Here is a 26679-nt window from a genome sequence, read left to right on the forward strand (position 1 = left end):
GCGATCACTGCAGGCTCCCGGGAAAGCAGACCGGCCATCGACCCAGGGGGACCACCGATCTTCGGCGGAGGGAGCAGCGCCGGGGTGCACGCTTGGCACCATGGCCCAGACGCCAGCTTTCGACAAGCCCAAAGTGAGCGCGGGCGGTGGCTCGGGGTCCGGGGTTCGGCGTCTGGGTCCTTGTCTGGCTGGAGGGCTTAGGGGCATCCACGGCCGGGGAGCAAACGGGACCCCTGCAGGCGCTTTCTTCCCTCAGCTCAGGCCCTCGCCCGCCTCCAGGCCGTTTAATGAGAGGCAAAGAGACAGGAAGAGCCCTGAATCCGGAGGCGCCCCTTGATGGCTTCCAAGTTCTGCTTCTGCCTCTGATTTGACCCATCTGGGTCTCAGTTTCGCTATCGGTCAGATGGGCGTCCTAGCACCGCCGGCGCTGTGCAGCCTAGGCAGGTGGCCTAAGCTCTCTGAACCTCAGCTGTAAAATGGGGCCCGGTTTCTACACCTATAGGCACCTAGTGTTGTGGACAACACATACGGAGTGCTGGGTGAGTGGAAACAGCTTTATACTCCAACACTGTGACAGTTTTTGAGTGCCAAGGAGCCTAGGTTTGTGGATGTGCCCGTGAGAGCAGTGGGCCATGCCAGAGACAGGAGGGAGGGGAGCAGGGCACCCCTCTCTACACACTAGAGGGGCTGGGTGGGCCTTAGGTCTTGGGCCCTGGTAGGGTTTACTTGGGGCCAAGCCATGGTCACTAGCCCCAGGGGATAAACCCCCTGTCCCTCGTCCCACCAGCTTGTGTGGGAGGGAATGGTGGGTTCAGGGAGGATCTGGGCCCACTTGGTGGGCTTTGGAGCACTGAGATTCAGTCCAAGGAAGGCAGGGGCCCAGGAGTCTGTTCAGCAGGGTGAATCAGCTAGTAGGGTTGAGACTGCTGGGGGTGGTTAGGGGAAGGAGTGAGCTGCAATCAGCTTCAATTTACCTCTCTGAGAAATAGGTGTGAGTGATGATGGCAGATATCATTGGAAAAGCATTGGTGAGAATCCATGAGGAGGTGGGGAAGCTGAGGCGGGGCTCTGAGGAGGTGAGGCCTGGCCCCCACTTCTGGTGCCCCTACCAGAGGGCAAATGCTCGCTACTCCCTGCCAGACGTCGCAGGCACTGGGGCTGAGCTCCTGCATCCCCCATGCCTCCTTCACAGCTCGTCTGGATGCCCCATGCCCCATCATTAATTCTTCTTTCCTCTGAAGGCTTTTTTTTTCTTTCCCTGGCCACACCACGTGGCTTGCGGGATCTTAGTGAAAGCATGGAGACCAAACGACTGGATGGCCAGGGAATCCCCTTTTCTCCTTTTTTTTTTTGTTGCTTTGGGATTCCCTCTGCCCTTGGGCTGGGGGATCATCTTACCCTGATATGAATCCCAAGGCAGTAGACACTCCTTGACGGGGAGTGAAATAGGGGTTATGGAGAGAAATAATAGGCAACCCTTCTGTAGAACTTGCTATATGCACCAACTCAGTCTTTGCAACACTTTTACAACAGGCCTATGAGGGAGGGACTATTATTATCATGCCCATTTTTTTGGCCTCTCTGCTTCAAGCTGGCAGGTCATTTCCCCTCTCTAGGCCTCAGTTTGTACACCTGGGAAATGGGCTCCACCTGCCATGGGGGTGTCCAAAGGTTAAAAGGCAATGCTTGGGAGGGAAGGTAGAGTGTCAACCACTATGTACGTGACATGTCCTACATTTTATATTATTGTGAGGAGGGAACGTGCCTGAGCTTGCCAGCAAAGCCAGGAGTGTGAATCTCAGAGCCAGTTCCCTGCCTTCCCATGGGTGGAGTAGCCAGTAATGAGAACCAGTAGTATTACCAGCTGGAGCTTATTCAGTTGAATTATCGCTCTGTGCCAGGCACCATTCTGAATACATTAACCTTCATTAATTCATTTGATCCGAGCAATGACTCTGGGAGGTAGCTGGTGTCATCGCCTTTTAGAGATGATCAGAGAGGCACAGATTAACTAGGCCTACGATCACACAGCTAGGATGTGGCCAAGCTGGGGTTTGAGCCCAGGGTGGGCTGGCTTCAAAAATCCCATACCCTAGCCAGCTTTCCTGAACTGCCTCTGCAGAAGCCTTTGGGGGGCGGGGGGGGGGGGGTGGTTCCAGTGCCCCAGTTGTGGGTCTTTCTGGGACAGGAGCCTCTGCTGGGCTCTTGGGCTTCTCATACCTACCACCAGGTGAGTCTCAGGACTGGCCAACTTTGAGAAGGCAGAGCAAGGCAGTGTTTTCCAAACTTTAATGTATAGTCACATCACCTGACGTTTGTCAACGTTCATACTGAATCAGGAGATCTGGGATGGGGCCTGAGATGCTGTGCTCCTAACAAGCTCCCAGGAGATGCTAATGCTGCTGGGCCGTGGACCACACTTTGAGTAGCAAAATCCTAGGTGGCTGCCTATCTGCTCTGATTATGTTATTTCAACAAGTAGCTTCCTGAACACAAAGTGGGGTGGAGGGGTGGCCCTTATCAGTCTGTTTCCACATGAGGCAAGGCTGGAAAATCCCATGGCCCTCAGGAGTTCAGTGTCGCGGAGAGCAACGCTGATCACATGCCTGTCATTATAATAACAGTAACAATGCTGCCATTTGAGTGTTTGTGGGTACCAGGCACCTTCAGTGATTTATCTCACAGAATCCTCTGGACAACTCAACAAGGAGGATGTTTACGTCCCCATTTACAGATGATGAAATTAAGGCCTGAAAGGTGAAGTGGCTTGTCCAAGGCTACACAAAATCTGACAGCCTTGAAGCTGTAGGCTGGAGAGTGAGCTGGTCCAGGTTGGAACAGCCCGGTCCCTTCCTAATGCAGAGAATTGAGCCTCAATGTCCAACATACTTTTCTTTCTCATATTTGAATGTTTACTCCGTTTCAGGCACTGTTCTAACTGCTTTGCATATAGTAACTCATTTAATGCTCACAACAGCCCTTTAAACTCCTACTATTATCTTCATATACATATAAGGAAACTGAGGTTCAGAGAGGGGAAGGAACTTGTCAAAGTCACACAGCCAGAAAGCAGCAGAGTTAGACTTGAACCCAGACCTACCTAAGACTGAAGCAGATGCTGTTAAGTGCTTTGCTGATTTACACCCACTTTGTAAATTGGGGTGGCTGTGGGATTCGGATAGACTGAGCTTGGATCCTTGCCTTACCACTCAGCAGCTACAAGGGCTCAGGTGGACAATTCCCTGAGCCCCAGCTTCCTTCTCTGTAAAATGGGCTGACAAAGCCAAGGTCACAGTGTTCTTGGGGGAAATGGATGCTGGTTAGGGCTTGTGAAGCACCTGGCTGGCGCAGCAGGCCCTCGGGTGTGCATTTCCTCCCTGGTGGGGGCCTGCGGTGGCCTCTCTCCACCTGCATATCCCCCTCTCCGTCTCTCCGTCTCTCCGTCTCTCCGTCTCTCCCCCTCTCCGTCTCTCCCCCTCTCCGTCTCTCCCCCTCTCCGTCTCTCCTCTTGTCTTCCAGCCACAAAGCACACTGCATTAGCACTGCTTCGGCTTTTGGTGCTTTTGGTGCTTTTGTTACCAGAGCCACCTGTTAAAAGAAAAATGCCCCTGGCTGGGAAGAGCCTGCCGGCCTTACCTGTTACAACGCCTTCCCCGGGGTAGTTGGGAGGGAGGGGAAGAGTGAGATTGGGTTTCATTGAAGCCTTTTGGTTGACAGAGGAAGAAGCAAGGACCAGAGAAGGGAAGTGCAGTGTCTGTGGTCACACACTGAGGCAGGCCAGGCCAGCCAGCCTCCTGATTCCACATCTGACCTCAGGGTGGGCTTGGCCTGGGTGGGAAGGGGCCCTGTGAGCTGGAAGAAGCTTGTCCGTCTGCCCTGTTGTCCTGCGGGGTGCCCCCTGGGCCAGGGAAGGGTAGGACTGTGGCCTGGTTTTGGACAGGGGAGAAGAGTAAGCCAGGGCGGCCAAGGTGAGGTTCAAGCCTACATTTACCCACAGTGTTGGGACCAGGCTCACCCACGCTCCTTAGGGTTCTGAGCCTCCAGAGCGGCAAGCTGGGGGAAGAGACAGTCTCTGGGGATCTGAGTGAGTTGCTTCTGTGTGCCTCGGTTTCCCCATCTGTAAAACGGGAATCATATTTGTATCCGCCCTACATGAAATGCCAAGTGCAGGCCTGGGGCGGGGTGGGGGGGGCAGGCCAACGCCAGCTGCGGTCGATCAGCCTCATCGCGGTTATTAATCATGTTTAGAGTTTACCTGTGCTGACTCAGCTCCCACATGCAGGGTGAACAGGGTGTGCCGTGGTGGTTGTGACCTCCCGCTTTAGAGTCAGACAGCTTCCTGGTGTGGCGCTCGTTGGACTGTGCCCTAGGGCAAGTCCCTTAATCTCTCTGAGGCCCAGACTTCTCGCTTAGAGAATGGGGGTAACCGTGCTAAGTTCCTAGGGGCTGCCGCCCAACAGGACGTCCCCCTGGCTGAGGACACGCCTTGCCTTGTGTGAAGCCCCTGGGGAAGCTCACAGAGGCAGCAGAGAGCTTGGATGGGCCCTGAGTCAGCAGGAGGCACCGAGGGACTGCTGGGCCCCTTCTGCTCTGTACCTCGGAGCTATAGGAGCCCAGATGCGGCTGAGCCCAGAGGACTTGCCTGGAGGACGTGTGACTGAAACAATGTCAGACCTGGAGCTGCTCTGTCTCCTGGCTTCACCCCAAAAGTCAGCTGAGAGGCTGTGGTGGCGTGAGGGCACTGACCTCCGGTTCTGCCCAGCTCCATGCCAAGAGCAGTGCTAAGAGGGGAAGTGGGCACCTGTGGCTCATCCAGGTTCTGACTGCAGTGCCTGGGTTCTGGGGGGTCAAGCAACCCTGGCTACTCTGCCCCATCTGGGTTCTCTGCCAGGCCCAAGGGGGTAGGTCAGCCCTTCCTTGCTGCAGGGAGAGGACACAGCACTGCTGACATGGGACAGGGAGAGGAGAAAACAATCACTTAGTCATTCAGCACCTACTGAGCACTTCTTGCTAGGCGGGCACTGTCCTAGGCCCTGAGGGTACAGCATGATAGCACAAAGTCCCCGCTTTAACGAAACTAAGAGCTGGGGACAGGGGCATGGTAAGTAAGGAAACTGAGAAAGTCAGTGGGTTGAAAACAAAATGGGTGTGTTTGCAGGGGGTCTGGGGAGAAGCAGTGTGATGCAGGTGTGCCTTGAAGGTAGACAGCCCCTCCGGTTGTGAGCGGGAGTCAGATGTGGGAGTGTCTGGTCCTGGAGTCCAAGACCCTGAGTCCCCGTCCTGGCTCTGCCACTGACACCTTGGGGGACCTTGGCGAGTGCATGTACCTCCCTGGGCCTTACCGGCCTGCCTGGCGTCTCCTGAGAGCAAGGACTCGGCATGTTTCCCCACGTCCCCACAGAGCCTGGCACCTGAAGGGGGCTTAGGAAATATTTTGTGGCGGGTGGGGATGCTCCCTGTTTGGACCTGGAGGATTTCCTGCAGTTCTGTCAGACGTTCGCTGTGACTCAGGCCCATGGAGAGCGAATGCAGAGGAGGGGGGTGCTGAGATTCTCCTCCTGAGTGGTCAGGAGGCCGGGTGTAGGTCTGGCGCAAGCGCCAGGGAGGTCGTGTGGCAGTGCGCAGGACTTGGGTTAGAGGTGGAGGGGCTTGGCTTTTAACCCAGCTCTGCCACTGTCGGTCTGGGTAACCCTGGGCAGGTCACGGAATTCCTCTGAGCTCAGCTTGGCAAGTCAATTCCCCATCTGCAACGTGGAGCTGGTGTGTCCCTTGCCTAGGGGTGGAGACCAAATGAAATAAAGGGTCTGATACCAGTAAACAGCTATTTTTATTGCTGGATTATTTACATCTGAGGCTAGGCCTGCCGAGCAAGAAGAGCAGGAGCTCAAGGTTCAAACCTGGGTACAAATCCTAACTCCACCACTGCCTCTGTGTCCTTGGATACTTTTCTGAGCCTCAGTTTCCTCATGTGTAAACTGGGAGTGAAGTCCCCACCTCACTGGTTGTAAGAATGAAATAAGATGATGCATGTAGAACATAGGAGATATTCAGTGAGTTGGAGGCCACTGCTGCTACTTCTTTTCTCTGCATGGGTCCAACGGAGCAGGGTCCCCATCCACCTCTGAGCTGACAGATTTCTCCATGGGTAGTCTCAGTTTTCCAGAAAGTTCAGTGGGAGGCCTGCCTGAGCTTGGACCGCCTGTGGAGGCAGCTCCTGGCCTCTGTTCCTCCCCTGAAACATGTCTGGGCAGCTTCCCAGGAGGCCCTGAGGAGGGCTGGGACCTGTAGGGCACGGTGGGCAAGTGGCAGGCTCTGCTTTCCCTCCCCCCGGGGCACTCTAGTCTCCCGCAGCCCGGGGCCTCTCTGAGGCCTCCTTCCCTCTCACTGCTCAGCTCAGGCTCCCTGAGCATGTGCTGTGTCTGGTGCTGCCGCAAGTCTTCCCAGTGGTGGCTCATCTCCCACCTGCACCACTGTGTCAGCTCTGTCCTCTGTTCTGACTTCAGCCTGCTTTCCACACAGCAACCAGAGAAAGCTTTGAAAAGGTGACTCCCCCGTGCAAAACCCTTCAGGGGATCGCCCTTTACTGTGACCTGTGAGATCTCCCTGCCCTCCACCCCCCTAACTTTCTCTCTGGCCTCATCTCTCACCACCTGATTCTGACACTTAGTGCCTGCATGTCCCTCTGCCTGTTCGCTCTCCTTCCTGTTCCTTCCCCCTGGCTGATTCCTCCTCTATTTTCTTCTCACAGGGACCCCGCCCCCCAGCTTCTCAGTAACCGTTTGTTGCCTCTTCCCCACCTGGTGGCCGCAGGTGTCCGTTGGCTTGTGGCCGCGCCGCTCTCATCTGCTGCTGTGGTCCCAGGGCTGCTTCCTCTTGCGTGTGTCTCTCAAAACTCTCTGCCTCCCCTATAAGGAGAAAGAGGACTGGGTGTAGGGCCCATCCAGATAAATCCAGGAAAAACTCCTCCTCTCAAGATTTGTAATCCCATCTTTTGCCCTCTGTGGAAGTGTATGTTCTGGGGGTTAGGATGTGGACATCTTTTGGGGGACTACCGTTCAGCCCTCTGCACTGACCCTGGTGAGGGGGTGACTCCTCCCTCTTGAAGTCTGATCGCCTTTTGCCTTTCTGCACACCACACACTCCTGGTTTCCCTTCCGTCTCACTGGCAGCTCTTCTCCAGGCTCACCCTCTTCTATAAGCCACTGGGTGCTGGTGCTTGTCCAGGCTTTGTCCCGTGCTCTTTCCTCCATGTTCCCTTTGTGGGTGAGCTCATTCAAAATCACAGCCTCAGTCATCTATATTCCTACTCATATTTCCAGCCTGGACCTCTCTGAGAGCTCCAGACCTGCACAGCCACTGGGTCCGTCCACGTGCATTTGGAGGTCTCAGAGGTGTCCCGACTTCACATAAGTGAGATCACACTAACCGTACTTCTCTCCCTGTGCCCTACCCCTCCTCTCCCCCTCAGCACTTGGTCCTCTTCCTGGGCTCTCTGTCTCAGAGCGTGGGAATCGCTACCCACCCAGGCCCAACCTGAAGCATCATCCTCGACATGGCTTCCTGTCCACCTGCTTTGCCGTATCTGCCTTGCCACCCTGGTCCAGGGCACCATCATCGCTCATAAACTTCACAAGACCACTTCTAACTGGTCTTGCTATGCTTTGTCCTTTTCAGCTTCAAACCCTGTCATGGCTTCTCTGTTGCTCTCAGGTTGGTACCCAATCCTCCTTGTGCCCCTGCAGCCTCTCCAGCTCCACAACCGCTCGCCTCTCTGAACCCATTTCAGTTCCTCTCGTCCACCACATCTTCTCCCACTGCATGGCCTTCGCACATGCTGTTCCCTCTGCCTAGATGCTCTTCCAGCCTTCCTGCTCACCCCTGCCTTTGCCTACTTGGCTCCTCCTCATCCTTCAGCTATTAGCTTAAGCGCTGCTTTCTCTGGGAAGCCATCGTTGGCCCTCTAGCTGGGCGAGTTCTTTTGTTTGTTACCTCTTTGGTAGGTCTATGTTTGTGCCTCCCAGGAGTTGTCTTGGCTTGTGATTTTACATTTACCAACGTGACATTTACTTAATGTCTCTCTCCCTTGCTGGACTGTAAGCCTCACGGGAGCAGGACTCTGTCACTTTAGTTTATCTCTCCATCCCCAGTGCACCCAGCAGGGCCTCAACTATTTGGTGAATGAGGGATACTTAGTTATGCTTATTATGCTAAATGCTGTTGCTACGTGCTGAGTCCTGATCTAAGCACGCTACGTGCGGTCACGTGGTTAAGTCTCACGAAGCCCTGGGAGGAAGGCATAACACTGAAAGCGAAGTAACTTTCTCCAGGTCACCCAGGAAGTGAGTGGAGGAGCTGGGATTGCAGCTCTAACCACAGCACTACCCCATCTCTCTGGCTGGATCCTCGCCACGGCCCTGTGAAGGTTAAAGATAAGAAAACAGAGGCTCAGAAAGGTGGGGTCACCTGTCCAAGGTCAAACAGCTGGTTGGCAGTTCCTGCACTGGAAGCTTCCGTGTTTCCAAAGCAGAGCACTTTCTGAGAACCTGATAAACTTTTGGCTGAGTGGGCATTGCATTCATTTCATCAGGGAATCCAACAACTCCCTGGACGCAGGGTCTGTGACAGAGCTGGTCCTTTGCTGCTGAGTGACTTGTGGAGGGATGTGATTACTTGGATGTCCTCCTGATAGGGATGCTTGGCGGCCCTGTCTCTGCTGGCCTCCTGTGGGCCCCAGGCCGGATTCCCCCCACAGGAGGCAGCTCACGTGGGTGCTTCCAGGATGCCCTGGGGCCAGTGGCTCCCTGGCTACTCCCTCTCCAGCCAGGGTGGCCACTTTCCTGTCCAGGCTCCCAAGTTCCAGAGAAGGCCCCACCCTTATAGAGATGTTTATTAAAATTTTTCTGGCTCTCTGCCTGGCTGGGAAAGAGTTTCTTCCACGACCTGGAACAGGGAGATGGCAGCTGCTTTCCCACTGTTTCCCAGCACCTGCTGTGCTTCTCTTAACAGCCTGCGGAAAGGGCCCTGGCTGAGAGGCAGGAGCTGTCTTCCTGTGGGCCGACTCGCCCACCTACGCTGTCCTTTTCTTTTTTAACATCTTTATTGGAGTATAATTGCTTTACAACGTTGTGTTAGTTTCTGCTGTATAACAAAGTGAATCAGCTATATACATACATATACACTGTCTTTTTAAATCCTTAAACTCTTCTTGGACAGGGAGGCAATCTTTGCAGCTGTTTTCAGTTGAGGAAACTGAGGCTCAGAGAGATCAAGTGTCTTGTCTAAGATCATACAGCCAGAGAAGAGGCAGAGCTGGGCATCCAGCCTGATGAGCTCTCCCCAAAGTCCTTGTCCTTAAACTCTTGGCCTTGTGTATGGAGTATTGTCCATGAGGCTGAGCATGTAGGAGAGGATCACCAAGATGGCCAAGTATCTGGTGCCCTTTCTGGAGTCCTAGAAGGATCTTATTGTCAAATATTGATTCCTGATAAGCTATGTTTCATTTTCAGTAACACATGCTTTTGAAAATGGAGACTGATTTTTGAAATATGTTGTAGTTATTCACTAGTCCAGAAGGTCTGTGGCCAATCCTTTTTGTTATTGCTGGATCTTGTTTGGTGAGTTGGCCGAGAGTGGGATCTGCCTGCATGGTGGCTGAGGCTCTGTCACTCCTCTGGGCCCATGGCTGGCCTCGTGTTAAAGAGCACCAGCTTCAGAATTGGGCTTGGGTTAGAATTCCGGTTCTGCCACTTAGCAGCTGTGGTTAAGAACAAAGGCACTGGGTTGGGTTCCTGTTTCCATCACTTAGAGCTGTGTGGTCTTGGACAAGTTACTTAACCTCTCTGAACCTCAGTGTTCTCCACTGTGAAAGAGGCAGAGATGATAATTAAACCCACCCCACAGACAAGGATGAAACAGGATAATGCATGTGAACAGTTCAGTGAAATGTATGTGGTGACTAACGGTTATCAGTTAGTGTTAACAATGACCCTCTGTAAGGTCCTTCAGGCATTCATGGGTGTTTGTTTTTCTCTCCTTTTCCTCTGCGCCCTTGCAGGTAGAACTGCACGTCCATCTGGATGGAGCCATCAAGCCTGAAACCATCTTATATTATGGCAGGTAAGTCCAGAGATAAGAGGCCTTCTTCCCTAGGAACTTCGACCCAGACACCTGTGGAGAATTCCAGGGTTGCTGCTTCTTCCTGTATCTCTGTGGAATCAAGCCAGCCGCCAGCCTAGAAAAAGGTGGTCTGTGGGGCACAGAGACCCACAGCCCAAGTCTTCTGCCTTCTGTGCCTCTGACTTTTATCTTCCTGCTGCCAGGTGAGCCAGGGGAAGCTTATCCCACTTTATAGACACGGACACAGAGAGACACCAAAAGACAGAGACACACACACACACACACACACACACACACACACACACACACACACACACGCACGCACACACGCAGTTCCCAGGGCTGCACCAGTCACTGATTCTTTGACTCAACCGAGAGCCTGTGGCAGGTGATATACCCGCATAGGCTGCTACCATTTGCTGAGCATCTCCCAGGGCCGGGCTGAGCCTTCTCCTGAGTCAGCGAATTTAATCCCTCCACACTTGGAGGAGGAGAGCATTGCCATCCCCATGTCACTGAGAAGAGAGCAGGCTCAGAGAAGTGAAGGCAGCTGCCCAAGGCCACACAACATGTAGAGTCGTCAAGAGTTGACCCTGGGCCATCTGACCCTCCGAGATTTTCCTACTCATGATGGTAACCTGTTGGGAGCCGTGGAGAAGTGGCGGCCCAAATCTCTGCATCTTCCAAAGGAGAACGTACCTCTTGCCTCTGCTCTCGTGGATGCTGGTGGGCTGAAGGGTCCCCAGCACCCCCAGTGAGGGAGGTCTGCCCTCCCTCCCCACATTTCAAGGGCTCATGATATCCCCTCTCTGGGGTCTAGCACTTAAAAGCAAGGACTTCAAGGGCCAGTGGATCTGGATTCAAATCTGGACACACTGTTTCCTTGCTGTGGCCTCAGCCTCTGTAGGTTGAAAGTAAGAACAGGACCTTCCTCCAGAGCTGACCTGGGAGATGGGGTCCCTCCCGCCTCCTACCTCTCCCTGTTCCTCATGGGTTTGTTCTATGCTCATTTTGTTTGGAGCTGGGAGGTCTCTGCCTCTCCTCACTGCTTTGAGCAGTTCAGCTCTGGATCCAAATTTGAACCCTCTGTTTCATAAGCCAGAACCCCCTCACTTATCCAGACACCCACTCCTTAGGAGAGAACTGATGATCCTTGGGCGTTTGCCCCGACACTTAAAAGTGTCTCTTGCGGGCTTCCCTGGTGGCGCAGTGGTTGAGAGTCCGCCTGCTGATGCAGGGGATACGGGTTCGTGCCCCGGTCCGGGAAGATCCCACATGCCGCAGAGCGGCTGGGCCCGTGAGCCATGGCCGCTGAGCCTGCGCGTCCGGAGCCTGTGCTCCGCAACGGGAGAGGCCACAACAGTGAGAGGCCCGCGTACCGCAAAAAAAAAAAAAAAGTGTCTCTTCCAATTCCCTGAGAGGGTTCTGGCAAGAACACGCTTCTCCTTCTTGTTGCACTTTTTTCTGCCCTAGGAAGCTGTTGCTGATCTAATTTTTATTTAACTTATCATGTAAGTATATTAGCCTTTACTGCATGGCAAGCACTGCTTTAAATGTTGTACCTGGATTGACTTACTGGAATCTGGTGACAACTTGTGAGATAGGTATATTATTGACCCTGTCTTACCGACGAGGGAACTGAGGCAGGATAGGGGAAGTAAGTTATCTCGTAAACACAGGTGTGGCTCCGGGTCCGTACCCCTGACCATTGCCCCTGCCAGCTGGAGGTTTAGGAAAAGTATTGCACAAAAAACACTAAGCTGAGGGCGAGCCGGCTACATGCTCCATAAATGTCACTTAACGATAATATTATTAATTGGAACCTATGGCTCTGACTCACTGGGGTTAAGCCCCTTGGATTATCTCTGCCTGTCCTTTGCCCATGTCAAGTGCCAGTTATTGATGCAGGGACCTTAATGAGGCCATTAGGGTGGGTTAACCGGGCACCAAGATGGGGTGTAATCGCGGGTGCTCATTAAAGGGTCACATAGCGCTCATTAGCGGAGCAAGAAGGTGAAAGTGTCCAGGGTGGGGTAGAGGGAAGAGGAAAAGGAACAGCCCTTGTGGGGCAACTGGTCGGATTTTCTGTTTCCCACAACCACTTGGCATCTCGGGAACTGTCTAGGCACCTCCATGGGCCCTAGAAAGGTGGGTGTGGGTTTGATCCAGCTGGAGTTTGATCTTGAGGTCAGCAGGCAGGGGGACCGGGGAGTTGTTCAGACTGGGATATGGACAGAACACGCTGGAGGACTCCCAGCTGTGAGTGAGCTGGGCTGAGAGGGGGAAGGAGGGCAGCATCTGGCGTGTGGCCCCTCCCTCACCCTGGCCAAATCCAGTAGCCTCTTTTCTGCCCCTGTGACTTGGGCCTCAGTTGACTGTGTTCTCACCTGTTTCTTTTTTTTTAAAATTTATTTATCTATCTATTCATTTATTTTTGGCTGTGTTGGGTCTTCGTTGCTGCATGCGGGCTTTCTCTAGTTGCAGTGAGCGGGGGCTACTTCTCGTTGCGGTGCGTGGGCTTCTCGTTGCGGTGGCTTCTCATTGCCGAGCATGGGCTCTAGGCGTGGGGGCTTCAGTAGTGGCACGTGGGCTCATTAGTTGTGTCTCGCGGGCTCTAGAACGCAGGCTCAGTAGTTGTGGTGCACGGGCTTAGTTGCTCCGTGGCATGTGGGATCTTCCCGGACCAGGGCTCGAACCCGTGTCCCCTGCATTGGCAGGCGGTTTCTTAACCACTGCGCCACCAGGGAAGCCCTCACCTGTTTCATTTTCTTCTTCTTCTTTTTTTTTTTGGCTGCACCACACAGCTTGTGGGACCCTAGTTCCCTGACCAGGGATCGAAACCCAGCCCTCGGCAGTGAGAGCACAGAGTCCTAACCACTGGACCACCAGGGAATTCCCTCACCTGTTTCTTCTTATTCCATCTTCTCTCCGGGGGCTTAACTTCTTTCTCAATCTCCTTCCTGCCAGCTCTTCTCCAAAGCACATTCTGAATCTGGCCACTGTCTCCTCCCTGTCACCATCCTGGTCTGAGCCATTGGACTATTGCAGTGGCCTCCTGACCAGTCTCCAGGTGTCCACCCTGGCCTCCCCCATCTACTGTCCCCACAGTACTGTAGTCAGAACAGTCATCTCAAAACATAGAGTAATCAGATCACTTCCTTTCTCAAATCCTCCTGCCGTGCTCAGGGTCAAAACCAAAGCCTACACACGTTCCTTGAAGTCCTACAAAGCCTGTGTTAACCTCTCTTCTCAAACCTGCCAGATCTTGTAAACAGAGAGTTTGGGTAATTTGCTCAAGGTCACACAGCCTTTATTTTTTTTTAAAATTTAAAATTTTATTTATTTATTTTTGGCTGCCTTGGGTCTTTGTTGCTGTGCGCAGGCTTTCTCTAGTCGCGTCGAGCTGGGACAACTCTTTGTTGCGGTGCGTGGGCTTCTCATTTAAGTGGCTTCTCTTGTTGTGGAGCATGGGCTGTAGGCATGTGGGCTTAGTAGTGAGCGCAGGCTCAGTAGTTGTGGCGCACGGGCTTAGTTGCTCCGCGGTATGTGGGATCTTCCCAGACCAGGGGTCAAACCCGTGTCCCCTGCATCGGCAGGCGGATTCTCAACCATTGCGCCACTAGGGGAGTCCCACACAGCCTTTACATAAGAGCTGGGATTTAAACCGAGGCCACTGGGCTTCAGAGTCTGCCATCTTTCCCTGGACACACAAATAGTCTCATCTGTTCCTCCCTGTACCTTGAAAACAAAGTACCATCTGTGTTTTACTGACAAGGATATGGAGGTCCTCAAGGGGACAGCTCCTGCCCAGGGTGATCTGGTACCTACAGGAGGAGGTTGGACTTTGAACTCCATACTGGGCTCTCGGTGTGTCACCCAGCGTGGAGGGCAGAGGACTGAGAGGCACCCGGGGCATGGCCATGGCTATGGGGAAGCAGGGCCATCTAAGAGCTGAGCTTGGCCCTGGGGGGAGGGAGCCTTGGCTGCGGTTAGTGGCTGTGGGTGGCAGGGGACCTAGGAACAACTCCTTCCTGCCTCGACCTTGGGTCCCAGACAGGATCTTTACAGCTCAGTCTGAGTAGCTTCTGGAGGCCCAGTCCCCTGTGAGGCGCTGGATCATCCCCTAGGGGACCGCTGTGGCAGCTCTGGCTTCTGCCCTGTTTCCCTCTGTCTGTTCCCCACACCACAGCCAGGAGGAACTCTTTAAAAAGTACATCTTTTCATGTCACTCCCCTGCTTAGAATCCTTCAGTGGCTTCCGGTGCTTTCAAGATAAGGTCCCAGCTCCTGCGAAGCCCCCATCTGGCAGCTGGCTCATCTACCACTGACCCTGCTCTGAACTGTAGCCTCCCTGCCCTGGAATTCCTTGGGTGCTTCTGCCTGGGGCTCTCAGCAGGGCTCTGACCCCACCTGCCTGGATCTCTCCGCCTGCTCCCTCAGGGGAAAAGGACAGTCTAAATCTTCTGCTTAAATGTCACCCCCTCCGAAAGGCCTTCCCAGGCCACTCTGTCTGTGGGGTAAAAAGATCTCTCTTGGGTGGCTGTTGAGGAGAGAGGCTGGAGAAGAGACTAGTTGGAGAAATATTTAAGAAGAAATAATTAGGACTTGGGGACCGGCTATTGATGGGTAAGGGAGATGGAGTCTGGGGGAGCCCCCTGTCTCTGGTTCAGGCAGCTGGATGGATGGAGGAGCCATATTAGGAAATGTGGAGCCTGGGACGGGGAGGGGTCTGGGGGGAGGGGAAACGGGATGATCAGACACACAGGTCTGCCTTGGTCACGGCTATCCATCCAGTGCCCAGCACATCGTGGGCCCTCAGATGCTGATGTGCAGAGGGAGAGGACTGAAAGCTCTGGATCTCTGGATCGGTCCAGGGGTCCTGGGGCAAATGTGGCCGTTGTGTTTGGGAATATGGGGGTCGGAGCCTTAGCCACACCTCCTCTGCCTTCCACCCACCAGCTTCCAGAAAGATATCCAAAATATAGTATCTAACAACTGGTACGGGCTCTGCAGAGGCTACGGTGACTGGGGATGGCCTCATGAGGGTGACCTTGGGGCAGACTGACCAGCAGGGGAAGGCCCAAGGGCGCTGAGCACCTGACCTCGGTGCAGTGACTGCACCCGGGGCTTCATCTTCCCCGGGGACGTCTCGCAGGGATGGGAGTCTGACTGGCAAACTGGGCAACAGGGTGACCCCGTGGTGATACCCACTGGTCACTCATAGGTTCTGGGGTCATGCAGAAGGGGAAGAGGGCATATTTAGGAGGTTTAGGGAACAGGTATTTACGTAGGGAAACATTTTAATATTTTAATAACAGAAGCTATTAAAGGACTTCAACACTTGGGTTGAATTTCCATTTCTTTGGCAATGTCCTCCCTTCTATCTTCTGTTCTTGCTTTGTGGATAACTGGAGGCTGAACCTCCTGGTTTAATCACATAATTTTCTTAATCATTTGCTCCTTTTTTTTTTTTTCTTTTTGCGGTACGCGGGCCTCTCACTGTGGTGGCCTCTCGCGTTGCGGAGCGCAGGCTCCGGACGCGCAGGCTCAGCGGCCATGGCTCACGGGCCCAGCCACTCCGCGGCACGTGGGATCCTCCCGGACCGGGGCATGAAGCCACGTCCCCTGCATCTGCAGGCGGACTCTCAACCACTGCGCCACCAGGGAAGCCCCCATTTGCTCCTATTTTTTATCTTGTCTTTTGTTCTGCCTCAACTTTATTTTCCATTCCTTTTATTACAGCCTGATGGGCTGTAATAAAATAAATATTATAATATATAATAAATATATATTATATATATATTAAATATATAATAAATAAAAAAGATTTTCTCAACTTTATTTTCCATTCCTTTTAATACAGCCTGATGGGCGTGGCCATGTTCTTCCAGATCTCCAAGAGCTCTTTCTTACTTTCTGAATGTCCTGTCTTTAAAAAGGGATGCTCTTGTTTCAAGGATGTAACATCGTCTCCTCTCTTTGAGGCTATTCATTTTGGGTTTTTAAGTTTTCTGTTCTCTGCATTTCTCTGTTTCTGTAGAGTGCCTTTGATCTTTTGTCCCTCATGGTAGAAGCATTTCTTGACAGGTGTCCTTGGCCTGTCCCTTTTATCTTAAAGGTGGGAAAACCGAGGCCAGGGGTGACCCATGAGTTGGGGCAGAGCCAGGAGGAGCAGAGGAGGCTGGGGCATGAGAAGCGGGGAAGGCAGCCCAGCCTTGCACCCTGCTGGTCCTGGCTGGGGGGGAGGTGGAGATGCCAGTGGAGAGGAGGAGGCCCCAGACCAGAAGGGCCATTCTCCGCCAGCCCTTACCGAGTGGTTGCCGTGGCCCAGCCGTGTGTGGGAGGCTGTGGTCAGGGAGGGGAGAGTGCTGGCAGGGTGGATGGCTGGGCTGGCTTCCCTCTCCCAGCGCAGTGGGCCAGGCCGGCCTCCCTGGTGTGCCGGCCAGAGGGTGGATGGCGGAGGGAAGTCTGGCGCCTGCTCCTGTCCCAGGCAGTGTGTGCTGCAGCTCTTGCCCTGATAACCCCTGACCTGGCACGCGACCAGCCGGCTCTACCGAGGGCTTGCCCTGGCACCTCCCCTGTCCCCAGGAACCAGGGTGTGTGCGTGTGTTCACGCACACTTTAAGTGGACTTTAACCCCAATTGTCCCCCTTGAGATTTGCTGGCTGGTCATGGCCTTGGGGACAGAAGATCCTAGAAGGATTCAGGTCCTGGTTCTATATGCCCTGGGCCTCAGTTTTCCCATCTGTCCAATGAAGAGGGGTCAGATGCCCCCCCCACCCCCCGCAAGGAGTTGGTAAGGTCCTGCCCAGGGTGGTCCATCACCCTCATTGTTTTGTCCCCAGGAAGCGGGGCATCACCCTCCCTGCCAACACACCAGAGGAGCTGCAGGACATCATCGGCATGGACAAGCCGCTCAGCCTCCCAGGCTTCCTGGCCAAGTTCGCCTACTACATGCCCGCCATCGCGTAAGTCTTCCCACCCGCCCCTAACCCTGGGCAGCGTCGGTCCCTGTGCCCACATCGGGCTGCCTGCACACCTCAGCCTGTGGGGTGGGAGAAGGCGCTGTATAACCCTGCTCTGCCTCTCACCATTGTGTGCACTCCTGTGAATCTCTCCATGCTTTTGGGCCTCGGTTTTCCCTTCTTGGAAATGGGTATGATGGGCTGAACCTCCTTCAACTTCTATAGAAAAGTGACAGAATGTGGGGGTTAAGAACATAGATCCTAGTATCAGATTCTTTCAAGAAATAACTTCGATGCTGGGCAAATTTGCCCTCTCTGGGCCTCAGTTCCCTTATCTAGACAATGGGGCTTATGACCCTCTCTACCTCCTAGGGCTGAGGTTTGGGATGGACACAGCACTGTCTTCAGCAAGCCTCCTCTTACTAGGAGGACAATTGCTACCTGTATCGACAGCCAGGCACTGCTGTTTTTATGTTACTTTTCATTCCTTCCATTTTTTGATAGCAGAATATCTTAGATATAGAAGAATATAATGTGTGTTCAGTTCACAGAACTATTCTCTTTGTAGCTGTCCACAGTCCTGTGAGCTAGACACACTCCTCATTTGCAGAGGAGGAAATGAAGGCTCAGGAAAGTGAAGGAACTTGCCCAGGACCACACAGGTGGCAAGGGGTGAAGCCCAGATTCTCGTCCTGATGTCGCCTTGAGCCTCCTGGCACGAGGCAGAGTTTCCCAAGGCAGGCGAGAATGGGGCCTTGGCGGTCAGTGCTGCCAGAGCTCAGGAGGGGGAAGACGTAGAGAGGGCTGGGGAAGTCAGGGAAGGCTGCCTGGAGGAGAAAGTGTGGACTGGGCCTTGGGAGAGAAAGGCTGTGTTATTGTCCAGAGGGCTGGACCTGAGGAACGGTCTGGAGGATGGGTTGTTGGAGGACCACTGAGGAAGCTGTGTGAGGCCGGTGGAGGCCTTTGGCCGGGTAAGTGGTAGGACAGGAATGAGGAGTCCTGGGGAAGGAAGATGTATGCCAAAGCTGCTGGCTGCTTTCTGGAAGCTTCTGGGCTCTGCCTGGAAGGCATCGACTGCCCCCATCCTTGGCCTGGGTCAGCAGATGGTCTGGCATACATGCTGCCTCTCCCCCGGACGAGGAGCGTCTCCCATGCCACTGCCCAGGTGGCTCCTGTCTCTCGGCCACAAGACAGAAGAGGACCAGCTTCCTGAAGGCTTAAGCCGCTTTTGATTTGCATTTCCTTGGTGACTAGTGATGTCAGGCCCATGAAATGGTTGGCCATTTGTATGTCTTGAGAAATGTCTATTCATGTCCTTTGCCTACTTTTTATCAGTTTTTGTTGCTTGTTTTGCTACTGAATCGTAGGAGTTCCTTCCACACTTTGGGTGTTAGCCCCTTATCAGACGTGTGGTTTGCAAATATTTTCTCCCATTGGTAGGTTGCCTGTCACTCTGTTGATGGTTTCCTTTGCTGTGTAGAAGCTCTTTAGTTTGGTGTAGTCCCCCTTGTCTATTTTTGCTTTTTGTTGCCTGCGTGTGTCCTTTTCTCCTATTTCTTCTCCCTGCTGGCCTACACCTATCACTCAACAAATATTTCAGTGGCTGTAATGTCCTAGGCTCTGTCCTTGGCTGAGGGATCGTAGCCGACGAGACAGAGGGAGGGGTCCTTGTCTCATGGAGACTATGTTCTAGCTGGGGAGGTGAAAGCCAGCTAATAAAGAAACCATGTGATCTGTGATGTCGAGTGGTGATAAGGGCCATGGAGAAAACTGAAGCCCAGGGGAAGAGGTGAAAAAGGGTGAGGAGATGTTTTAAAATGAGGTGGTCAGGGCTTCCCTGGTGGCGCAGTGGTTGAGAGTCCACCTGCCGATGCAGGGGACACGGGTTTGTGCCCCGGTCCGGGAAGATCCCACATGCCGTGGAGCGGCTGGGCCCATGACCATGGCCGCTGAGCCCCTGTGTGTCCGGAGCCTGTGCTCTGCAACGGGAGAGGCCACAACAGTGAGAGGCCCGCGTACCGCAAAATAAATAAATAAATAAAAAATAAAAAAATAAAATAAGGTGGTCAGGGAAGGCTTCCCCGAGGAGGTGAGGCTGGAGGCGGGCTCTGAATGGAGGGAGGAGGGAGCATAGGGTGATCTGGGTGAAGAGCCTGCAGGCTGGGGTGCTGCAAACACGGAGGCCCCGAAGTGGGAACAAGCTTGGTTGTTCGCTGGACAGAAAGAAGGCCCTGGAGGAGTCATGGAAGGAGCGGGAGGCTGAGCAGGGGCCCAGATTACGCAGGCCTTGTGGGGGGTTGGGAGGTGGGGTTGAGGCTTACTCTACGAGGTGGGAGGCCATTAGGGTTCAGAGTGGAGGAGTGATGTTGATCTTTTTTTTTTTTTTTTGCCCACGCTGCACAGCTTGTGGGATTTTAGTGCCCCGACCAGGGATTGAACCCGGGCCCTGAGCAGTGAGAGCATGCAGTCCTAACCACTGGACTGCCAGGGAATTCCCTCTTTGATTTCCATTTTTAAAAGATTGAGCTAGCTGCTCTACAGGGGCGAGCGTGGAGACCAGGAGGCCAGTTAGAGAGGTGAGGTGGTTAGAACCAGGGCGGAGGTGGCGAGAACTGGCATCGAGTTTGGAAGCAGAGCTGAAAGGACGTGCTGTGCTTCTAGGATTTTCTCCAGCAGATGCCTGGAGCTTTGGGCTGGGTGATGCGAGATTGGGGGGCCACACGTGGGTTTGATCTGCTATGGGCAGGGGACAGCTTTGTTATTCCTGGAGCTCCCAAGGGACTTGGGGCAGTTTGTCCCCAGCCACTCTCTTCCCTTCCCAGGGGCTGCCGGGAGGCCATCAAAAGGATTGCCTACGAGTTTGTGGAGATGAAGGCCAAGGAGGGCGTGGTGTACGTGGAGGTGCGCTACAGCCCGCACCTGCTGGCCAACTCCAAAGTGGAGCCGATCCCCTGGAACCAGGCTGAGTGAGTGACCGTCTGGAGGGCTGTGCTGGTGCTGTGGCAGGGTGGCCTGACCCAAGACCGCGAGGGTCAGCCTGGGAGGCCGTGGCCCAAGCAAGACTTTGGTCTGGCTCCCTGAACTGGCCCACAGCTTATCCAGTGACTCTTAGGGGTCCTATCCTAACCCTGCAACCAAAGTGAGTTTGGCCCACTCCTGCCCCTCTGCCTGGGCCCCAGGGATGTCTAAGCGGTACCACTCAACCACCTTGCTCCCTTCTAGCCATGACTCTGATACTTGTGGACAAGTGGGAATCACAACAGGTGAGCTTAGCTTAGCAGTGCTCGCCATCTTGGGTGGGAGGAGGGCTGTGTCTGACAACCCCCCGAACTGGGACAGTCTTCACAGGTCTGGAAGCGTCCAGACAGTTCCAAGGAAGCTGGAAGGGGGTGCGCTAGGGCTTGGGGCTATCTCCCTCGTCCTTTCCTCAGAGGCAGTGGGTTAGTGGGGCTGAGGGCTTCTCCTGGAAGACCCCTCTTCCTCCTCTTTCTCTCCTCCTTTCCTTCCCCTCTTTACTCCCCCACCTCCCCTCCCTCCTCTGTCCCAGTCCCAGGGCTGTCCTTTAGGTCTGTCTTTGTCTCAGGCCCACCCCTACTCTTCTCTGCACACAGAGGGGACCTCACCCCGGATGAGGTGGTGTGTCTCGTGGACCAGGGCCTGCAAGACGGAGAGCGGGACTTCGGGGTGAAGGTGCGGTCCATTCTGTGCTGCATGCGCCACCAGCCCAGTGAGTGTGACCTCGGTCCCGTCCCTGGCTGCCCATCTGGTGCCACCACAACCTCCTGGCCGGGCACAGGGGCCATACCGGTGCCCATGGTCTCTCTTGAGCCCATCAGTTGGACCTCGGGCCTTCCCCCTGGGCAAGCTCGCAACTTCCTGCAACAGAATTTTCTCCCCAGGGAGGCTGAGCCTGGGAGCCACATGACCTGCAGGAGGCTTAAAATCAAGGGAAGCTGAAGGACAGAGAAAAGCCTAAGCCTGGTTCCTGTCAGGCCGCAGTCCTCCCTCGAGACCCTGTGGGCCAGGCCCCCTCCTGTCAGGGCTGTGGAACCTGGGACTAGGTCTCAGTGCCAGGGCCTGAGGGGTCTCCCTGTGACTGACACTGGTCACATCTCCAGGGCTTGTGCTTCCAAGGCAGAGCCCTGCTGTGTGGCTCTCTCCAGGTCACATCACCTCTCTGGATCTCAGACGTGCCTTGTCACAGGAGGTGATCGTAGTTACCCCATTCTCTGCTCTAAGGAGTAGTGAGCCCACGGCGAGGGTCTAGTGTCAACCTGCAGGGCCTCCCTGTGCAGAGTGGCTTGGAGTATTTTCTCTAATCCTCACAGGGGTCTAGGAGACAGGACCACCATCGTTTATCCACATTTGACAGATGAGGAAACTGAGCTAGAGAGAGGCTCAATCAGGAAGGCACCAAGCCCGGAGCAGAACCCAGGGCCATCTGGTTCCAAAGCCTGTGGCTGGTCATTCTTCTTAAAACACTTCACGATGACCAATGTCGGCAATGTGTTTAGTAACACTACTGGGAGCTGTCTTAGGTTTAAATGTTAAACTGTGCGGACCTCCATCTCATCTGCTAAGTAGAGGTGGGTGTGGGGATCGAAAGAGAATTGCTATTTGTCGTTTACTGAGCCCAGGCCCTGACCTCGGTGTCTCACACGTGCGGCCTCGACAAAGCCTCGCTGTGACCGCGAGCCACAGCACACGGCCCCCCTCTGCGAGGAGAGGATGCTAAGGCCCCGAAGGCCGCGGGGTCAGACCTGGAAGATGGGACACTGGGCCCTCTGCCTTGTGCTGGCCTTGGGTGGGAGGGCTGGGAGGGTCTCTCTCCTCCATGCAGCTGCCAGAGGCCCGGCGGGCATCTCGCCCACAGGCTGGTCCCCCGAGGTGGTGGAGCTGTGTAAGAAGTACCGGCAGCAGACCGTAGTGGCCATCGACCTGGCCGGAGATGAGACCATCCAAGGCAGCACCCTCTTCCCTGAACACGTGCAGGCCTACGCGGTGGGTCCTGGGGGACGGAGGCAGAGGAGAGGCTGGCTCTGGGGGAGCCCCGTGGGGAGCTGGTCTCTATACCAGTAGCAGGAAGGCACACCGACGGGGGATCACGAGGCCTCCTGGGCTCCCAAGTGTGTGTGACTGGGTCTAGGAGCTCTAGAAGTTGGGAATCTGGTATGAAAGAAAAAACCCCGCTTGGTGCTGGAGGGTCCCGTGTTGGAGCCTTTAGGCCTAATGATTCGCTGTGTGACCTTGGGCGAGACTGTCTCTTCGCTGGGCCTGTTTCATCTGCTGGGATGACTGTGTTGGAGCAGACGTCCCGAAGCCTCATGCTGTGCTTCCCGTGGAAGGGGTGAAGCATGGGCCACAGAGTAGGGGCTCTGGAATCTCTTAGCGGTCTGACCCTGGTCGTGATACCTAATTCTCCTGAGTTTGAGTCCCTCCCCGCTCCCTGTAAGATAGGTATTAGAGCAGTTGTGAATATGACGTAAGGTATCTAAACCATTTCCTACAGTGTCTGACTCGTAATAACTAATAAAGGAGGGCTACCACTTAAATGATTACAAAAACGAAACCCACCCGACCTCCCTGTCTGGGAGCCAGCCAGGTGGACTCAGCCCCAGAGTGCAGTGAAGGCAGGGCCTGCGGGGCCGAGCCCCAGGCCACCCCTGACCAAGCCCTCGCCCTTACAGGAGGCCGTGAAGAGCGGCGTACACCGCACGGTCCACGCCGGGGAGGTGGGCTCGGCCGAGGTGGTGAGAGAGGTGAGTGGCTGGGCAGGCGGTGGGGCCCTTCTCCCCGCTCGCCCCGCGGCCCGCGCTGGGTTCCACGCTGCTTGTCAACAGGCCGTGGACGTGCTCAAGACCGAGAGGCTGGGGCACGGCTACCACACGCTGGAGGACCCGGCCCTCTACAACAGGCTGCGGCAGGAAAACATGCACTTCGAGGTGAGGGGCTGGGGAGGGGGAGGTCAGGGGAGCGGTGGAGAGCGTGGGGAGCGTGGGCCGCAGGCCTTGGAGCTGCTGGGTGGAGGGAGAAAGGCAGGACTGACGGCTCCTGGGACTCGGCTGCGAGGGGACTCTGCTGTGACCGGGGCGAGAACGGCGCTGGAGGAGGTGGCGCCAGCTGGCCTGGGGACGGGGGTCAGCGGTGGCCCTGGGGGCTTCATGCCAGCCACCCGTCTGCTCTTCCAGGTCTGCCCCTGGTCCAGCTACCTCACCGGCACCTGGAAGCCAGGCACGGAGCATGCAGTCGTTCGGTGAGGCCGGGCTGGGCTCCGTTCAGTTTTGTACTAGGAAAGCCAAGGGTGGGAAGGGGATGCAGGGACTGGGCGCTGGTCCCTGCGGGGGCTCCTAGGTGTGAAAGCTCTTCAAATGCTTGGGAAGCGGGCGCTACTGTCCCCGTCTTACAAGTGAGGAAGCCAAAGTCTGGATGTGGTGTAACTTGATTATGAGGCCACCAAGCTATTGGATAGCACAGCTGGGGGCCCTGTAGCTCATCCAGCTATAGCAGAATGCCCTGCTACCCCAAGGGAAACTTCCACACTCCAGATTCCACCTCCTAGGAATTAGGAAGATGAGTCTCTCTTGCTCACGTGGTCTCTGCTCCTGGCCCCTCTGGGCATTCCCCCAGCACATCCTGAAGCTTTCCCCAGGAGAGCCTGTCCCGTCCCACCCCACCCCGATGCTGCCCCATAGGCTTAAACTTAGAAGCTCTGGCCCTTCTTCAGGTTGCCCTGGGACTGAGCCCTGGGCGAGGCCTCAGGAGGGCAAAGCTGACCCAGAAGTTCACTAAGAACTCGGGGTGACCATATTCAGGCCAGCACTGATGGTCTGTCCGCCAAGCTTACGAGAAAGAGAGGAGCTTGGGCTCGCTCACACTCTGATTACAAGGCGGGCCTGAGCTGCTTTAGGAGTGTGGAGTGTGCAGTACCTACAGGACACCCAAGTGGAGGCTCTGGAGGCATGTGGGCATACAGCCTGTGGGCTGGAGAAAGACTCAGAGTCACCTAGAGATACGGTGGTTGAAGGAGAAGTGATGGCCTCAGCAGACGGTGGAGCACGAGGGCCTAGGATTCTGGTAACTGACTACTGCTGAACTGAATGAGTGAGCATTTTCAGAACTCTAATGGAAACTGATGGATTCTTAAAAGTGCCAACAAAAGATCAAGATGAAAAAATAAACTAATTCCGTGGGACTGAGTGAACCGATGAGGATGATTATAATTTTTGTGATTTTGATTGAATAAAAAAAAAAGGGCCTAGGCGAGAATCCAGGACAGTGACATTGAAGGCACAGGCAGGAGGAAAGCCAGAAGCGCGCTGTCCAAGAAATCTAGGGAAAAGGTCAACAGTATAAAATTCTGCTCCACCAGTCGGGTGAGGTTAGAGCTAGGAAAAGTCCATTGGATTTAATAAGATGGTGGTCAGGGACTATGCTAAGAACAGTCCCCATGGCGTATCTATCTGATGAGTCAGAGCCCAGGGGGGCTGAGGACGGTTGGTGAAGGGGGCAGACAACTCTCGCAGAGTGCGGCTGTGGAGGGCAGGGCCAGAGAGGGGGGTGGCTAGAGCGGGCTGTTGCTTTTCTGGCCTCGCCAAGCCGGCCCCTCTCCTGCCTTTGCCTGGCTCTGGCCTGGCTGGATGGCTTTAAGTCTTGAGTTGCTAGTAATGTGGCCTTGGACAAGTCACCCGAGTTCCCTGAATTTGTGTCTTCCTCCGTACAACGAGGAGAACCTCCAGGCCTGTCCAAGGGTGCCGCGCGGTTCAAAGGAGTGTGGATGTCCACGTGCAGAGACTGTTTACACAGCAGTAATGGGAGGCGCTTCTCCCCCCACCCCCACCCCCCTGCATTGTCCAGGTTCAAAAACGACCAGGCTAATTACTCCCTCAACACGGATGACCCACTCATCTTCAAGTCCACCCTGGACACTGATTACCAGATGACCAAACAGGACATGGGCTTCACTGAAGAGGAGTTTAAGAGACTGGTGAGTGGGTGTGTGCCTTGACTCTGGGCCCTGGGAGTGTGTGAGGCCTGCAGGTCCTGTCCAGGGCCCGGAAGCCCTGGAGAATGAGGGGTGAGTCTGCTGCAACAGGCCAGGCCAAGGCAGACCTGGAGTTTGATGCCTTCCACGGAGAAGACATCTTCGGCTGAGATCCTGACCTAGGACTGGGTTTTTTATCCTCTGCTTTGGTCAAGTGCCTTGAAAGACTCTGAAAGCTGTGAACCATCTCCCCAGAAAGGTGTGCTCAGCTATACATTTTGCACATACTTTTCAGGCCACTCAGAGACCCCAGGATGAGCCCTTGATTTCAGTCGTTTTGATATCCCAAGTCTGGCCCTGCAGGACTGTCTCTCTGGCGCCACACATCCCACCCCGTCTCTCAAAGGTTTCTCCAGCCTCCCTGCCACATCTGTGTGTCACGTCCTGCCACGTTAAGAACACACAACCTCACAGTCTCTGCTCTGGCAGGTGCTGCCACGTGACCTTGGACAAGGCCTCACCACTCTGAGCTTAACGAATTGCCCATGTTTAATGGACTGTCACTAGATTGCTAAGGACTCCCTCCTATACTCTCTGGTTTCACACTGTCCGCCGTGCTGGCCCTTCCAGAACATCAACGCGGCAAAGTCCAGTTTCCTCCCAGAAGATGAGAAGAGGGAGCTTCTTGATCTGCTCTATAAAGCCTATGGGATGCCACCTTTGGCCTCTGCAGGTATGTTTCTGATGGAGCTGCTGGGCTGGTGCCCTGCCCTGGCTCCCACCTGTCTTTCCAGGGACTTCTAGCAAGATATGCCCTCCCTTCCTCTCCCAGGCAGCACCAGGGATGCGTCCTCCCTCACTGCACAGGCTCACTTCCTGCATAATGCTGGGAGGCTGGTCTGAGAAGGAGCCTTTCTCAAGCCCACTCCCAAGGTCTTGGCAACTTGGGGCATCTCGAGGGCTGCCCAAAGCCAAGGGCAGGGAGTTGAGCCCAGGGTGCAGCTAGGTTCTGCTTCCTTCCTTCCTGTGTGGCCTCGACAGAGCCTTTCCTTGCTCCAAGCCTCAGTCTCCCCATCTGTAGAAAGGGGTTCCTCTCTGGCTCTGATGTTCTGTGATTTTTTTTTTTTTTTTAATGTCCTGGGTACTACAAGTTGCCTCACCTTTCTGCGTCTCTTGGCAAGCAGGGCAGTGTCCCTGAAGACACCGTGGCCACCTCTCAGAGTCCTCACCCTGTGGATGGAGTCCTCACAACTCCCTTTACTCCTTCCAGGGAGACTATGATTTCCAGAGTCAGCTACTGATGCTCGTGAAGCCCACATGCCTGTTTCTGTACACACATATACCTCCGCCTGGCTGTGTCTCTCCTCTGATTGCGTGCCCGGGCCAGGATCAGGGCCTGTGGCTGGTTGAATGTGAATCCCTCCCTCCTCTGGTAACCTGTGCTGAAAATCTGGTGCTTAATAAAGAAAACAACAGCTGGGGTTGTGCGGCATGTGGTGTGTGGCGCTGCGGTCGGGTTTGTGGAGAACGGAAGGAGCCCCTGGGGCCCCCAGACGCGGGCAGCCTGCCCAGCAGCAGGGTCCCGAGAGCCCGGTGGGCTCTGTGAATGGGAAGGGGG

At 54.8% G+C, this 26679-nt stretch overlaps 1 protein-coding gene across 3 annotated transcripts; it reads left to right on the top strand.

The window, feature by feature from the left end:
• Positions 1–6: 6 nt before the first annotated feature.
• On the top strand, positions 7–26555 carry ADA (adenosine deaminase). Of its 3 annotated transcripts, none has more exons than XM_024746902.1 (12): positions 7–133; positions 10055–10116; positions 16961–17083; positions 19903–20046; positions 20692–20807; positions 21954–22081; positions 22768–22839; positions 22921–23022; positions 23269–23333; positions 24935–25064; positions 25692–25794; positions 26213–26555. In XM_024746902.1, the coding sequence occupies exons 1-12, from the start codon at positions 101–103 to the stop codon at positions 26257–26259; spliced, it is 1125 nt and encodes a 374-aa protein (XP_024602670.1). In that variant the 5' UTR covers positions 7–100; the 3' UTR covers positions 26260–26555. The 3 variants fall into 3 exon arrangements, with proteins under 3 accessions (XP_024602670.1, XP_024602671.1, XP_024602668.1); XM_024746903.1 differs by having other exon boundaries at positions 26246–26549; XM_024746900.1 differs by lacking the exons at positions 25692–25794; positions 26213–26555 and adding an exon at positions 25357–25675.
• The last annotated feature ends 124 nt before the right edge of the window (positions 26556–26679 follow it).

Source organism: Neophocaena asiaeorientalis, unplaced genomic scaffold, assembly GCF_003031525.2.
Source record: "Neophocaena asiaeorientalis asiaeorientalis breed wild unplaced genomic scaffold, Neophocaena_asiaeorientalis_V1.1 scaffold132, whole genome shotgun sequence".
Taxonomy (NCBI): domain Eukaryota; kingdom Metazoa; phylum Chordata; class Mammalia; order Artiodactyla; family Phocoenidae; genus Neophocaena; species Neophocaena asiaeorientalis.

Coding starts and splice junctions, on each gene's coding strand:
- ADA (XM_024746900.1), top strand. CDS start 101: ATGGCCCAGACGCCAGCTTTCGACAAGCCCAAA. Junction 20,808..21,953: donor CTGCATGCGCCACCAGCCCA/GTGAGTGTGACC, acceptor TCTCGCCCACAG/GCTGGTCCCCCGAGGTGGTG. Junction 22,082..22,767: donor AACACGTGCAGGCCTACGCG/GTGGGTCCTGGG, acceptor TCGCCCTTACAG/GAGGCCGTGAAGAGCGGCGT.